This window comes from Amphibalanus amphitrite, unplaced genomic scaffold, assembly GCF_019059575.1.
Source record: "Amphibalanus amphitrite isolate SeventyFive unplaced genomic scaffold, NRLGWU_Aamphi_draft 000839F_arrow, whole genome shotgun sequence".
Classification (NCBI taxonomy): domain Eukaryota; kingdom Metazoa; phylum Arthropoda; class Thecostraca; order Balanomorpha; family Balanidae; genus Amphibalanus; species Amphibalanus amphitrite.
This window is the reverse complement of record NW_024882333.1, coordinates 60,414-77,383: the sequence shown is the minus strand read 5'-3', so window position 1 is coordinate 77,383 and position 16,970 is coordinate 60,414. Positions and strand designations below refer to the sequence as shown.

Genomic DNA, 16,970 nt, shown 5'->3' with positions numbered 1-16,970 from the left:
AGTCAAAATGAAGCCACTGCCAGCTTTTACAAAAAAAAAAAAAACAAATGCATGAACGTCTTTTCCTGATGAAGGAAAACTTTTCTATGGCGGGAACAACAAATTAGGTATCATTGCGCTATTGCAACGATTATGGCGCAGGCCACTTATGCACATGTGCTACAGCCGTCAAACCAACAATACATCATTCTTATTAAAAAAAAAAAAAAATCGTAGAGCCAAAGCACATAGAGAAGGTAATTGTGCCCTGCTGAATGTGAGGTTTGTTCAAAAATTGCTAACTTATTCCCCACATCTCGTCGAATACTGCTGTTTTTCAGGCTGGGGATGACACCAGAGCGGGTAAAAACCAGCATCTTGAGGCATAATTCTTTTACAAATAAAAACCAGGGCAGTTGGACAATGATAAAGGCTTGATTAATGATAATCATTTTCATCATGCATATTGTGTAACTGTGATATATCTAGTGGGTGCATGCTTAAATTAAATGCTTCATACAGTTATTGCTTACTGCTGATAAGAAATGACATGCTTTTTGGATATTTTTCTTAAACTTAGAATGTGAAATATTTTTTGTGTAAACTTGCAGATTTTGGGGTGCTTCTGCCAGTGAGAGGTGCATTTTTTGGCTCAGGGGATGCTCGAGCATTCCCATACCCCCCCCCCCCCTCCCCCAATTATCAGCCTTTGTGGACTATGAAGAACCCATACTGATTTCTTTTGGCCTTGAATCATATTTTGCTGTTGTTGTTTTTTTTTTTACTCAGAAGTGCATGAGAAGTGTCACCACTTAAAGTTGGTGTGGAAAATCCACACCAACTTTCAAGTTGGTGTGCCAACTTTCAAGTTGGTGTGGAGCTCTCCATACCAACCACATACGAAGTTACGCCCATGAGCAGACGATCACGCGCAAAACCGTTGAATTAAATTCCTGTCCAGACATCATATGGTCACCGGGCTCCTCTCGGCGGTGAAACAGTTAAAGGGACCCTCCCACCTTCAAAAAAGTTAATGAATTGGCATGAAAGTGATGTCCCTTGGTTCAGAAAGAGCGAAAACGAATATCTACCAAATTTCACCGAAAAATATTCACTGGTTTTCAAGATATTAGGCTTTTACTTTTGTTTACTTTTTGGGATCTCCCCTGTTACTAGCGACTTTATTTGGAAGCAATAATTTGGCAGCCTTAAAGTGCGGCAGACGTTGCGCGCAAAGCAGCGTATACCACCACGTGTTAACGATGGTTTTAGTCTAAGATTTAAAAATCGTTAGATCTCCGCTGACGTCACAAATTCTAAGGGGGCATTCCAATGCATTAGCCCCTTAGAATCCGAAAACTGCAAGTTTGAAATTCCATATCTTCGAATTAAAGCATTTTTCGATGTTGTGAGTGCCCAAACCGGTATTTGCAGGCCATGGCCATCAATTTGGCTATCTCAACTCAAAACTAATGTTAAGGTGGGAGTGTCCCTTTAAACTTTAATCGGCGCAAAGCTTGCCGATTACACATACATACATATGTATGTATGTATGTACCATTCCGCAACTAGGAGGAAGATCTATTCACTGAGGAGGCTTTTTGTGACGTTTAAAAAACTATGAAATGATTGTTTACTTCAGACCTGACGATGTGCTATGCACGAACAGTTGTCTTATTTTCTTGGCCCTATTTTGAATGTAATTATTAGCATGAGGCTTACGGCTTTCATTGCAGTTATATATGTAATCATGAGCCTCAAAACCGCGCTTTCTTTAATCATTGATCATGGTCAAATTTAAAAATACTCAGTTTGACCTGGTCAGGTCAAAGGTCATTGAAAGGTCATCGACAAATACAAAATCATGTATAAAACCTGGATCAATTGCCTCTCTAATGGCGCTTATCGCAGCTTCCCCGCACTCTTAATTACAGAGCATTGGGCATTTCAAGCCTGCAATGTCGGCAAAAACCGTTGACCCTTCATGACCTACAAGTTTGACCTTAGAGGTCACCCAGGTCTAAAACTTGGTGGATGTATTTTTTATATGTGCTAAGAGCGTACCGAATTTCATTAAAATCGAACGGGGGCCAGGTACATTCGTGATCGATTTGACTGGAACGACCCGCCTACAACCCCATGTATATAGGAAGTTCGCATGTGGTCCCACCTGGCACCTGTCGTTAACGATCTTATCGCCTGGAATCCCTCAGGTTGACGTATTTACTGACCCAATGCGAACGTTGAAGAGGAAATCAGCAAAATTTACGTCAACCTTGAGCGGCTTCACATAATAGCCTGTGTAACGAAGCATTCATTGTTCGATATCTGTATATTCATGTTATTGTGTTTACATGTACTGACGTCACATGTAATTGGGTCGGCTGTCGGTGATTAATAAATCATACAATCAGTCTGTAAATGTGTTTCGCAGGTATCGGAGGCGCCCTTCACTGTCCCCACTGCAACTTGAGATGTATGGGACAACAAGGCTTGGACAGACAGGCGAAGAGATGTGTCGATCACGTCGGCAGAAACGGCAGCTTCAAGTGCGAGTGGTGTCAGTACTCGACCAACAAAGTCGCCAATACTAAACACCACCGTAGAAATCATGCTGGACAGCGGCCGTACGGCTGCTCCATCTGCCAGGCACGGTTTGCTGAACGGTCAAACCTCGCCAGACACATGCGGACCCACACGGTGGAGCGGTCGTACGGCTGCTCCATCTGCCAGGCTCGATTTGCTCGACCGTCAGCCCTCATCACACACATGCGGACCCACACGGGGGAGCGGCCGTATGGCTGTTCCATCTGTCAGGCGCGGTTCACTGTTCGGTCAAACCTCACTAAACACATGCGAACCCACACGGGGGTGCGGCCTTATGGCTGCTCACACTGCCAAGCCCGATTCACTGTTCGGACAAGCCTCGCTATACACATGCGGACCCACACTGGGGAGCGGCCATACGGCTGTTCCATCTGCATGGCACGGTTCGCTGAGCGGGGAAAACTCACCAGACACATGCGGACCCACACGGGGGAGCGGCCGTATGGCTGTTCCATCTGCCAGGCACGGTTCACTCGACGTACACACCTCACCAAACACCTGCGGAGCCATAAGGTGGAGCGGCGCAGCAATTTTCAATAACAGATCATCTTTAACCCGCGCAGTGCGCACCGACGGGGGGCGGTTATCCAAAGTCAAAGTCAAAGTCAAAGTCAAAGTAATTTATTAAAGACACGTCCACGATGTGGTTATTATAGTGTCCAGTCAATGGAACATAATACAGCATTAAAATTGACACCCACCGCTCAGGTACACATATATGCATTTTATCATGACACGTAAGCTGCGAATAGCTGAGGATGAATGCGATGAAGGGTAAAAAGTTGAGTTTAGAGTGCTGCGCAAATAAAGTTAACAGCGTGGAAATATATAAAAGTGATTCACTGACGAGGGGCACGCGACAAAGGTCTGGTAAAGGCAGCGCGGCTAGGCGCTTGTCTTGTCTGTGAATCCAATTTGTTCCATGCACTGGCAGCCCGGTAACAAAAACTGTGCTGAGACCGAGCGAGGCGTCGCTTTGGCAGCTCTAGAAGTCCCGCCGTTACCGCTCGCGTCATCCGCTCGGACACACTCCCTCGAGGGACAAACATTGCACGGAGCGACTCGGGACAGACCGTGGAGTTAAGCGCTCTGTACACGTGCATACAGTCATGATCCCTCACCCAGTCGTGCACTCTGCCCCATCCTAGTGATTCAAGGGCTGGTGCGATGTGCTCGTGGCGTCGTACACCAGTGACCAATCTCGCTGCGAAATTTATACATTTCTGGATACGGTGCATGTGGACCTTGGCAGCTCCTCCCCAAACGGATAGGCAGTATTGGATGTGGGGAAATATGTGATGCTGGACGAGGAGTTTCAGGATGTCTCTGGAAAGAAAGTGACGGATTTTGTGTAGGGATGCTGTGATGTGATTGCATCTCTGCACAACCATGGAAATGTGGGATTCCCATGAGAGGCACTGGTCGAGAACAACGCCCAGAACTGTAACGGTCGGACTGGGGGTGATTTTTGAGCCAGAGAAGTCGATATGGAAGTTGGCTGTCTTTTTTATGGAATCTCTGGTACCAAGCAAGATGAAGTGAGTTTTGTCAGCATTCATTTTGAAACTGTTCGCAGAGAACCAATTTTTAAGCTCGTTCAGGGAAACCTCGACCCGTGCCTTCAGAGCAGATAATCCGGTTATCCGCCCCCCCCCCCTTAGGTTTTTCGCGAATAGCGGGAAAACTGCGGAGCTACGTGCAGCGAAAATTGATATGACTATTCATTCATCAATTTTACACATGGTGTGCAAGTTTGATCCTCCTAACTTTTTAGGTCAGGTCACCAGGTCACTTTGAATAACCCAACCTCAAGTCACTTTTTTGCAACTTTGTCACCGTGTCAGAGCTACAGTAGATGACGGATCCTTTGAAAGTCGGAGGATGTTATTAGGTCATTGCTAGCTACAATTTGTATATCTCGGAGTTTTGATATTGATGACCTAATGTCAGGTCAATTTCTCGGCCTCCCCATTTATAAGTCAATGGGGGGAAAATCAACTCCCTGTTTTTCCACTCAAACGCGTCGGAATGGCCCCATATACCATACATGACTTCATATAAGATCAACCTTCACTACCTTGAGGCCTGTTTTACTGTTGGCCAGCTGTAAGGTCATGTGACGTCATCAGAGGTCACCAGCGGTTTTTTGCCAATAACTCCTTACAGGAACGAGATACAGCCGCGCGGATGGTCTCATTGTGTTTAGCTCGTCAAGGCGCATCGAATGACATACATGATGACTTCGAGGTCACGTGACCTGAGGTCAACCTTTGACCGTGACATTTCGAGTTCATCATATATATGATTCGATGCGGATTGACGAGAGGATCACGATGATGCTATGCCCTTAGTTTGTTCCCAGCTTGACTAATGCGAACGTTATTCGAGAAAAACTATCCATATCTAGCGCCGCCATTTTGACTTGTTTTACCCCTGTGACGTCATCTTTGACCTGACCTGAAAATGATCTAGGTAAAAATTGTAGACCTTGTCCATGCGTACCCCCATGCCGTTTACCGCTTGTCGCTATCTTGCTTCGTTCTCTAGATATCCGGGGGGTTGGTCATCCGCCCTCCCCCCCCCCGTCGGTTCTAAGTTGGCGCAGACCCCCGTCGGTGTGCAGGTTAACTATTATACATGTCTACTCTTAGGGGAGGGGATGGCTACAGTTACACCCTTTCGCTTTATCTTGGTGCGTTTTAAGCAGCAGTGGCGAATAAATGCACTGGCGGATCCAGGGGGGGGGGCACGGGGGCCATGGCCCCCCCCCCCAAAGGCCTTAAGTGGCCTGTTTGGCCCCCCCCCCAAAACGCCAGAAAAATTGCTAAGAAAATATACCTTGATGGAGGTTTTTAGCCACTTGGTGAAGTAAAGCTTTCCACAGCATAATATGGAAGCAATATAGTAGCAGTGAGGGTCAGTCAAAAGTTGCGCGAGCGGAGTCGACCTTAAAAAAAAGACTGTTGTTGGCACGTGTTTATGGCGCGGCAGCTGGTAGTTGGCGGTGTTTCGCGTGGTGTGGCATCACTGGCGGATCTGGGGGGGGAGGGGGGGGGCACGGGAGCCTGAGGTGCCCCTGACAGGCCCGTGGTGCCCTTGCTAGGCCTGTGGTGCCCCTGGACCCTGGCAGGCCTGTGGTAAAGTCCACAGCAGAAGTAATGTGGGGTTTCAGTCATGGGTATGTTCTGCTTCTGAAGCTTAGGAACGATTAGCCAGACTACAATGAAACTTTGAATGTAGCTTATATGTATCGTCACCCTTGCAGCTGCAACTTTAGCTATTGACATCTTCTTTTCAATCACTTCGCATTAAACAATCGCCAGTCAAAGCCAACCGTTGAGTTTGGTAAAACCCTACATTACTTTAGCGGTGGGCTGTACCTCTGGCGGGCCTAGGGTGCCCCTGCTAGGCTGCTGATGCCCCTGGGACCTGACAGGACTGTGGTGCCCCTGACAAGCCTAAAGTGCCCCCAACAGGCCCGTGATGCCCCCGACAGGCCCAAGGTGCCCCTGCGTGATGCCGTGATGCCTGCGAGGCCGGTGGTGCCCCCTGCGAGGCCGGTGGGGCCCCTGACAGGCCCATGGTGCCCCTGCTAGACCGGTGGTGCCCCTGGCAGGCCTGTGGTGCCCCTGCTAGGCCGCTGGTGCCCCTGGGCCCTGACAGGACTGTGGTGCCCCTGACAGGCCCAAGGTGCCCCTGCAAGGCCGGTGGTGCCCCTGTAAGGCCTGTGGTACCCCTGCTAGGCCTCTGGTGTCCCTGACAGGCCCATGGTGCCCCTGCGAGGCCGGCGGCGCCCCTGGCAGGTCTCTGGTGTCCCTGACAGACCTGGGGTGCCCCTGGCAAGCCTGTGGGGCCCCTCACAGGCCCGTGGTGCCCTTGCTAGGCCTGTGGTGCCCCTGGCGGGCTGGTGGTGCCCCTACTAGGCCAGTGGTGCCCCTGACAGGCCTGTGGTGCCCCCGGGCACCAAGGGGGTCATGACCCATGTGGCCCCCCTTGGATCTGCCACTGATGCATAATATATTGATTTGTAAAGGCGTTATGGCTTATGCAATATGCAATTGCAGGCACTTGGTATCCCTCACTTATCCCTCATTGGGGCTCTGGCGGGCTCCTGAGGGCCCACGTCTATCTCCGGGAGCCCATATAGACAGGCTCCTTTGGGTCCTTTCAGTACACTATAGCATAAGAGGTCTCCATGCGAGTCCTATACATACATCTGAGGGCGCACCCTGATGTCTGAGGTACCCAACTGCAGCTCCAATGGTCTCTTCTTACACTGGCGGATCCAGGGAGGGGGCATTTAGGGCCATGCCCCCTTCCCAGAGGCCTAAAGTGGCCCGTTTTCCCCCTCCCCCAAACGATAATGAAACATAGTTCAATCAGGGCGTGGCCCAGGAGCCGAGTTAGACAGGGCTGTTTTACCACCTCCGGCCCGCAAAGGAACCCAAGCACTGACTCGAAGCGGGTTAAAGAGACCCTCCCACCTTCAAAAAAGTTAATGAATTGGCATGAAAGTGATGTCGCTAGGTTCAGAAAGGGCGAAAACGAATATCTACCAAATTTTATCGAAAAATATTCACCGGTTTTCAAGAGATTAGACTTTTATTTTTGTTTACTTTTGGGATATCCGCTGCTGTTCCTAGCGACTGTATTTGAAATTGAAAGTGCGGCATTTGTTGCGCGCAAAGCAGCCTATACCACCGCATGCTACCAAACGTTTTAGTAAAATATTAAAAAAATCATTAGATCTCCGCTGACGTCACACATTCAGAGGGGTATCCAAAAGCATTAGCCCCTCTGAATCAAAATGCTGCAATTTTGAAATTCAATATTTCCGATTTAAGGCATTTCTCGATGTTGTGAGTGCGTGCCGAAACCGGTAATTGTGAGCCAGGGACCCCATTTTGGCTATCTCAGCTCAAATCTAATGTTAAGGTGGGAGGGTCCCTTTAACTGGTCGATAAAAACAATGGTAAGTGTTTACAAAGTAATATAAAGGCATGGGTCGGGTGGGCTACCATTTATATATTTTTCTTTTTAGTTAAAAAAAATTCATAGTGTCAGGGCTGTGACGAAAAATAAGTGGCCTAAATCCGATGAGAAAACAGGATTTGGGGGTACCCTAGGTTTGGCTCCTGCATGAGTTGGCCCCCCCCCCCCCCAAAACGCAAGCCTGGATCCGCCAGTGAATAAATGTGCTCGCCATTGCACATGTAGGTACAGCTGTTGATTTGCACGGCGTTATATGTAAATAGGGGAGACCCGGGAGGTATGGGCCATCGCAGTTTTGAAGAAGTGCTGCGTATTTTTACATATTTGACCGCGTAAGGTAGCAGCTATTTCGTTATACAACCCACGTGATTTCCAAAATCTTCTTCAGTCTCCTTTTGCAATGAGGGGTGATAATGCGTTTTTGCCCTTTTCGAATAAAAAACGGTACATACAGAAAATTCCTGGTAACTTTGAAACCAGGCTCGTTTTAGCATATCAGACTATCGCTAACATAAAGTTCAAAGCATGCAACTTAACCCGCGACCGCCTGGGGGGGGGGTCGGATCCGACCCCCCCCCCCTCCGTTTTTCTTGAATAACTCATGAACCGATTACGCTATCAACTTGAAACTTGGCATACCTTCTCACCCATCAATTTGACGTCTTTTGTGCAATTTTTAAGAATTTTTGTTCACAAAATGATTGAGATATATCGATTTTAGTGATGTAACTACACGGCGTTTTCAGTCAAAAAGTGGTAAATTTAAAAAAAAAAATTGCCAAAAATCGAGGTTTAAAGGAAGACTGCCACCTTCAGAAAGTTTTCTCAGATCGGCCTATGATTTATTCCCTGGATAAAACAAAATTTTAGAATTCACCTGACAAAGTATCATCACGTGAATCGCGAAAAAATTATCGATTATCATACAATTATCAATCGGTTAATGTCTAGCGACAATGTTTACACATCACTAGACTTCAAGGTCATAAGATTATTACATTTTATTTGAAAAAGTAAGGTATTTTATGATTTACTAATATATGATTTCATAAGAAATTGGCCATGTTTAATTTATTTTGCATTTAACTTCGTAAAACATTTAAAAATCATGGCTCATTTGGAATGGGTCTGGCCCATGTTAAACCCCATTTCCCACACTTTTTTGGAAAAAATGAACTACTGAATATATAAGTTTAACTTTTATTTTGACACTCCAAAATTCTTCTCTGATCTCGAAACAATCAAAGTTTTGACATATATTTGCCAAAAGATAAGAAAATTCATGTTTCAAAGTTATCGATAAACAGTGGGGCGTTTTACCTCATGTGTTGTTCGGACTACCCACTTCCTAATGTTCGGTAGCTGGCGAACGGCATGTTTCTATGCATTTATATGTACTTTTCTCAGCAACTGGATGGCAAAGGAAGTATTTTGTTAACATTTGCATTGCAATAATTTATTATTTGGCCTTCTGAGGCAGGTGAAAAAACTGCTCACACAATAGTGTCGTAGCTGAACACCTGATAGGATGGAAGGTGCTAACTTCAGTGCCGTGCCTCCCAAGGTCTAACGGACCTCTCATAGGTATAAGATTTAGTCAACTAGCATGTTTAATCTTTAATCTAGAGTATGGGGCTTCTTGCCCCAGGCCGTGGGGCGTTTTGCCCTGGGGTTGGGGCAAAACGCCCTATTTGCAGTTGCTTCACAAATCACTTCCTAGCTGGGAGTCCGATCATAAGTGAATGAATTTGAGGGGTGGAATTTAAAGTAAAATGTCCAAAGAACGCATTGAACACAAATTTCGCCTTCCAGGTGATGTGGGACAAAAGTTATGTAGCAAAATAAATTATCTGGGGCGTCTTGCCCCAGGCTACCCTAGAGATGTCGGTTTTCTTGGACTAAAAAAATGGCATCAAACTGAACTTTGGTCTCCGATTTCTCGCAAACGGGTTCGAATTTCGGAAAGCCGACTTCAGTCTGGGACATAGGTGGCTCAGCTCTAGTGAAAACCGTTTTGTGAAAAAAAGGTGGCAGTCTACCTTTAAAGCAAATTACCCGACATCTTACGCAGAATTGAGTGGAGAACAAGATGAAATCCTGAAAAATCCTCAGATACAAGGAACTAATACGTTAAACCCTTATAAGTCAAAGGGGAAATATGAAAATTGCTATTTTGGCGCCGAGAATGATCTGAAACTATCTCAAGCATATAGAATCATGATTTCATGCACTCCTTGCAAGGTTCTATGCTTCATATTTGCATTGTTGCCCTTGCACGACGTCATTTGTGACATCACAAGGGTCACAATTTTTCTTCAATAACTCCCGATCAAATTGAGCTAGCGAGTGGGGAAAGCCACCAATGCACTCAGGAAAACTTGCCGAATCGAATGATATGCGACATGACCTCTTTCGACCAACTTCGTGACCTGTGGGTGCTGACCTGACCTTGACCTGAGGTCAACACCCTAAGTTGACCTGACCCGAACAAAAGTATATCACTCGATGCGCCTGAGCTAGCTGAACACGATGATGCCAAAATCGCGGCTCTACGGCCATTTTTGGCAAAGTTATTTACCAAAAACCGAACCCGTGCCTTAGATCACTTGACCTGACCTCAGAGGTCACCAGTTGGCCTGAGACCTTTAAAGCGGGTTTCTACAAGTCACTCTGCATTATACTTTGCCGCATACGACCACTTTACCGCTTAATTCTAGTTTAATTAGCGGCGCATTAGCGAGGTGGGTTCAATCAACCCCCTCGGCCGGGGCAAATGTAGGTCCGGCGAGTGAATTTGAGGAATTCTGAAGATACGATCGTGTTCCCCACTCAATTCTGCGTAAGATGCCGGGCTCCGTATCAACGTAACTTGATCGTAACGGATACGGCGGCCGCAAACGTAAATCGAGGTCCCGAATTCCCTATTCCTCAACACAGGCGGCAGCCGGTTCCTGGTCTGCGCAATATGGCCGCCACCGTTAGACACTACGGCCAATAGGGTTGAAGCGGCAGTGCTCCCCTGTGCACCTACTACGAATACCCGGCAGGACCCCTACTGGTTGACCTAATCTACCAACCATCGCCAAAATAACCGAACGTGTCGTTTATGAACAGCTTTTTACGTACTTTACAACCCATCACCTTTTCTCCTCTAGTCAACACGGTTTTAGATTGAACCACTCGACCGACACAGCGTTACTCACTGTAACTGACAGAGTGTTTGAGGCCATGGACCGGAAAGAGATCACCCTTCTGTGCCTTTTAGATCTATCAAAGTGCTTTGATGTTGTACCTCATGATGGACTTCTGAGAAAATTGGAGCTGTACAATGTAGACACTCGCTGGTTTAAGAGCTACCTGGCGGACCACTACCAGCAAGTAGTAGCTAGGAGCCAGCGAGGCTCATGTGATCTGTCGTCGCCTCTGCCGAACCCGATCGGAACTTTCCAGGGGTCAGCGCTCGGTCCGCTGTTGTACAGCATCTACGCCAACGACTTGCCGCTGTATGCTGATGACGCGTGCATAGTGCAGTACGCGGACGACACTCAGGTTCTCGTGAGTGGCAGGCCCGGAGACATTGGTGCCCTTGTTAGCTCCATGGAACGTAATATTTCGCAACTTGCTTACTGGTTTGGCAAAAATGGCATGAAAATCAACGCTAAAAAAAAACACAGCTCATAGCTCTCGGCACTCGACAAAATCTTCGACAGGTACCAACCATTTCTATCAAATTCATGGGCACGACTGTCTCCGGTTCTCTCATGGTGCGGAACCTGGGTGTCGTATTCGACCAATTTATGACTTTTACCGCGCACATTGACGATGTGGTTCGACGCTGCAGCCTGCACAGGCATTTTAATCGGTTTGAGTCACTGCCGTCATAGTTTACCTTCTGCGACGCTCACAAGTCTAGTCCAATCTCTAGTCGTATCACTTATTCGCTACTGTCTTAGTGTCTACGGAACCTGTAAAGGCCTGGCTACACTATGCGTTTTCTGCGTGCGTTTTTGCAAGTTTGCGTGTTTTGCGTAATATCGTTCTAGGAAAAAAGTTATAAACAATATAATTTTTACTTTGGTTATATACAAAAGCTAATATAACTCTTATGTAACTAAAATTTAAGGTGAAAAACATCACAAAAACGTAATATCGTTCTTTTTTCTAGAACGATATCACGCAAAACACGCAAACACGCAAAAAACGCACGAAGAAAACGCATAGTGTAGCCAGGCCTTAACACCACACAAACTGGTCGGCTACAGAAAGTGTTGAATTTCGCAGCACGCGTCATCTCCGGGCGTCGAAAATTTGATCATGTGAGTGACGTCCTTCATGAACTGCAGTGGCTTTCGGCGCGCAATTTACATGTTTTTCACACGCTGACATTGTTAAAGCGCATTCTGTCTACCTCTCAGCCCGAGACGTTATCCGCCAGCCTCACGCTTCGACGACATGTTCATCAGCGCGACACGCGACAGAACCAGCTGCTGAATGTGCCTACCATTAGATCAGAATCCGGTAGGAGACGCTTTTTATACTCAGCCGTGACCGCTTTTAATGACTTACCACAAACGATTCGCGACCTAGGCCTGAGCCCATTTAAAAGAGAGCTGCGGAGGTATTTGCTCCAGCAACAGACCGATGCCGGCTAGTGACGACCCGCTCGCGGGAAGTGTGATTGGGTGTGCGTTTGTGAGAATGAATTCGTGTACGATGTGTGTGACCAACTATCCTTATTTTTTAATTGTGACCCTGATCCTAGAATAGCCACGCTTGTGTGGAATGGGTCTATGATGTGAAATAAATAATAAATAAATAAATAATCTGACCTGACCTGACCTGGCCTAAATGCATGAAGACATCATCTGTGATCAAAACTAACATGATATTCGTGATCAGCACCCCGAAAACCCCATAGCAGCCACACTACGACATTCTAACAGGTCCCGATTTTCCCGACTTTTGGGTCATTGACCTGACCTGGAAGGTCAACCAATGACCTAGGACCTTAAAATTGGGTATCTTCGGCTTCCTCTCGTCACGGGCAACACGCTCGTTTTTTTCTGCGAAGCTCTAGCTCGATCAGGGGCGAAACGGAAGGGGGGTCCAACGGAAACCCCCCCCCCCCCCGCTTATACGTTCGTGGCTGGAAAAAAACACCAATACGGGCGAGGGTTAACGCTAGTTTGAGAGGCATTGTAACAAATAGTAAGAAAATTAACCTCACTCTCATTCTTCCTAAAAGTAAATTCCGGATTCGAAATAAAGCATGCGAAATAAACATGAAAAACGAACCAGTCCGAAGAGCATCAGCCTCTCTGTGTCCCGCCACTCAGCAATAACCCTCTCCAAGCTTCATGACCCTCCCTTTCGTGGATAATGAACTCTGCCGTCAGACAGAAGGCGTCATCAGGAGTAGTCACCTGAACATAAGGGTAGCGTGGAAGGGAGGTCCCAGCTTGAAGAAAAAGCTGGTTAGGTCAGCCTGCCTTCCTCCACCGTGTCCGGGGGCAGGTAGGCGCACTGTGGGGACTTTGTCCCTCCTGGCACGACTTTACTCCTGCGGCGGTACGCCACAGTCAGCTGACCGCCGCGGCGCCGGGCAGCGCGGCGGAGCACTGGGAGCCACGCGACATCTGCTTTGATGTCTCGTAGTAGCTGTTTGGGCGAAATTGGGCAAAAGATAAGAGTTGATTCCAATGCAGAATTTATGGGAGAATATTTTGATATGTGTTTCCACACGTACAGCCCTCTACAAACTGCGTGGTATCCAGGTATTCTTTTTTGGACAAAGCGGATAATAACTCAAAAGCTATGTTATCAGTCGGTCGGATCTCATTGCATATAGATGCGCCATGCTCCACTCCTTCGATTGGTTCTATTAATGAACAAAGTATAGTGTAGCAACAAAATGCAAAAGTTTATTTTGGGGGCATATGTAGACTTTTGTGTGTTGTTGCCAAATTAGATGGAAAATGCATGCCAAAATAAGCCCAATCTAAGGTGCGGAGTCTCGCGCGTCTTGCTGTTACGATTTCCGAGTGACCGTGAGCATAGTATTCGCGTTATTCTCGGTTTTGTTGAAAAAGAATTCCTACCACGCAGTTTGCAGAGGGCTGTACCTACCACCACGTATCAAACTTTGTAAGGCTATGATTTGCCGAGTCAAATCTCCGAGACAAGTGGCATATTAACCTTTTTTCGTATTTCATTCAAAAATCATACCTTTAGATTATTTTTCTAACTTTTCATGCATATTCTCATATTCCTCATTGAATACATATTATAAAAACATGTCGCAACATACCTAGAATTGGTGTTTGATTAAACAAGTGAGCATGCGTTTCGTTGTCATGTAATTTTTCGCTATCCTAGGAGCACGGTGCTAGTCAGCGCAACCCTTCACTTTGTGACGTATTTTGCTGTGTAAGTCATCATTTTTAAAGCGATTTAAGGTCGGATTCGGATACACTGGTGACTGGACAATTCTGCGTAGAAAGGATACCTATAAAGAAAGTGGAAATCAAAATACTCGTATTTGTCACTTATGTCGTGCTAGGATCGCAAAAGTCCCCACGGTGAGGCGGTGCAATGGGTGTGAGGCAGGCCTAAAGGGCAAATGTCACCCAAAAATGTCATCTATCGAATGGACTGTAAGCTGTGCGACGAAAACGCATCATTTTACATCGGAGAAACTCGCCAGTCTGTCAGGCTGAGGTAGGTACTTACAACGAGCACATCAGGGATGCTAGAAACAGAAAAGAACACATTCCCTTTGGCTTCCATTAAACCAAACATACAGATATTCAGTTGGACAGCGACAACATCTCGATCAAAATTTTGCATGTCTCCAAAGACGGTCCAGACAGAAATATTTGGACATCAATATAGGTATATTCGTGATCTGAAACCTACCCTTAACACACAAACCTCATCGTGGTCTTTGATACGGCGTGGTACCTGAGCCTGACAGACTGATCGACATCGATCAACTATATGCTAGGTGTATGCATTTGTATGTTGTATGTGTGTGTTTTTTCGCTTTGTGTTTGTGTGATGAATGTATTTAAAGGGACTATCCCACCTTTAACATGGGGTTTGAGTTGAGATAGCCAAGTTTGCGGCGAGGCTCAGAAACCACTATCTATCTAGGTTGCAACCCCCGCGGCCTCTTGGTGTTGACGAAATTCGTTCCCTTCATTTGAAAATGGGCCTTGTACAAGGCCCTATCTTCAACATGGAGCGACCGTTAGTGTGACGTCACCTCGTTTAGTCATTCTGATTTAAATGGGTTTGTTCGTTGAAAAATCGCTTAAAACTTGGTCTGAACTTTGTTGTGGTGCCTACAGAGTAAAAAGAATCAGCTTTATGACAGTAATGTGGCCTGGGGAAGGAGGTAATTTTGGGCTGTGACGTCACATATTTGAATGTTTGTGTTTGGAATATGGGAAGCCTAAGATGTTTAATGAAAAATAAATGCCAGAACCGTGTTCCTGGTCATCCAATCTATAAAGTCGGGCACAATTTAACTGGTTTTAACAACATTTTAGAAGGTGGGATAGTCCCTTTAAGATGTTTTAATTCACAATATCTGGGCCACATATGTGTTCAAAAGAATATGTTCAAAAGAATGATGCACGATACGATACGTTTATTTGATGTTAATTTATGTTAATTTATACGATGTTTATTTGATACGATGTCGATCTACATGCATGTGTATAACGAAATGTTCTTGAAAGGATTGCCGCCAACTGTTATATAATATGTAAGATGTACTGGATGAAATAACTGTAGACAAAACTATCAGTCCAAATACATTTTTTCAAATGTTTGCAAATAAAACTCCAGAGCTGATGATGGCGCAACGCCGAAAGCAAGATACCTTTAAGAAACAGGTAGGTCCGATGTTTTGAGTAAAGCCCAGTAAAGCCCTGGTGACGTCACTGACATTTCTTATATGGAGAATTTCGCCCATAAGGAAAATATTTTACATACGAAAATTTGTATTTCATTAGGAAAAAATACATTCTATCAATTTCATCATGAAACTTATATAATTTAATTAAAAAACTTGAAATCCTTTGAGTGCTTGTCCCAACCCCTGCTATACCTTTGGTCACGTGACTTCCATGATAAACTTTGCGTTTTGCAATGTTATGACTTAAACAGAAGCAATAAATGTTACAAGCGTATTATTTATGATGTTTTAGGCAGCAATCGTGTAATAACATCCTTGAATTATATACATTCTGCTTAAAAGAGGTCACGTGATGTTACCAGATAGTGCTCGGACAGCATTTTCTTAAACTTCGATTTTGAGTACTTTTTACCTTCATTGAGTCCTAATAACGGACGTTTTTAGTTATAAAATGAAGCAATGAATCTATTGAGGGCAAAATTTAATCATTTTTGCACTTTCAAGCCGGGCTATCCTGGCATGAACTTCGGCCGGTTTGTGTGTGAAGCCTATGGTGAAGGGAAAACTTCACGCCCGGCTGACGTCACAGACCTCGGCTACCAAATCGTGTCCGGTGGGGATCGGCCGAAAGCTTCTCAAAAGGCTGTTTTTTCGAATCCGGAATTTACTTTTAGGAAGAATGAGAGTGAATTTAATTTTCTTACTAAAATGTTGCTTTCATTGAATGTTCTCTTTAATGAATTTTGTTATTGTCGTGCAAGGTCGAAAATTTAAAGTGACCATCCCACCTTAACATTAGTTTTGAGTTGAGATAGCCAAATTCGTGGCCATGGCCTGCAAATACCGGTTTGGGCACTCACAACATCGAAAAATGCTTTAATTCGGAGATATGGAATTTCAAACTTGCAGTTTTCAGATTCTAAGGGGCTAATGCATCGGAACGCCCCTTTAGAATTTGTGACGTCAGCGGAGATCTAACGATTTTAAATGTTTTATTAAAACGTTTGGTAGCACGCGGCGGTAAATGCTGTTTTGCGCGCAACAAGTGCCGCACTTTCAAATAAAGTCGTATAGGAACAGCGGAGATCCCAAAAAGTAAATAAAAGTAAAAGCCTAATATCTTGAAAACCATTGAATATTTTTCGGTGAAATTTGGTAGATTAGGTATTCATTTTTGATCTTACCAAACCAAGGGACGTCACTTTTATCCCAATTCATTAACTTTTTTGAAGGTGGGAGGTTCCCTTTAACTACAAATTGCATTCGAACTGAAAAATATTATTTGCCATATATCCTGGAACATGATTGAGTTTACCAAAATAGTACATATGTCCCCAAGTGACCTCCATGAAGTAAGTTGTTGGCCGCTTATGCGGTACCTGGGCTCTAAGAGAGCTCAAGATAGATCCCAGCTACGAACATTGTTCTAAATGTCGAGAAAAGAATATGAAACATACATGGCACCGGCCCA

At 45.4% G+C, this 16,970-nt stretch overlaps 1 protein-coding gene across 6 annotated transcripts in view; it reads left to right on the top strand.

Moving 5' to 3' along the window:
* Window positions 1-16,970, top strand: part of LOC122366917 (histone-lysine N-methyltransferase PRDM9-like) — a 90,788-nt gene that overhangs the window by 70,822 nt on the left and 2,996 nt on the right. For 2 of the 6 annotated variants that reach the window (XM_043339580.1, XM_043339578.1), the window contains exon 11: window positions 2,414-4,244. The exons of 2 other annotated variants lie outside the window; for them this stretch is intronic. In XM_043339580.1, the coding sequence (XP_043195515.1) occupies window positions 2,414-3,126 (713 nt within the window). In that variant the 3' untranslated portion in view covers window positions 3,127-4,244. Of the gene's footprint in view, window positions 1-2,413; window positions 4,253-16,970 lie in introns of those variants that run through there. 2 more of the 6 variants (XM_043339579.1, XM_043339577.1) reach the window with 2 other exon arrangements.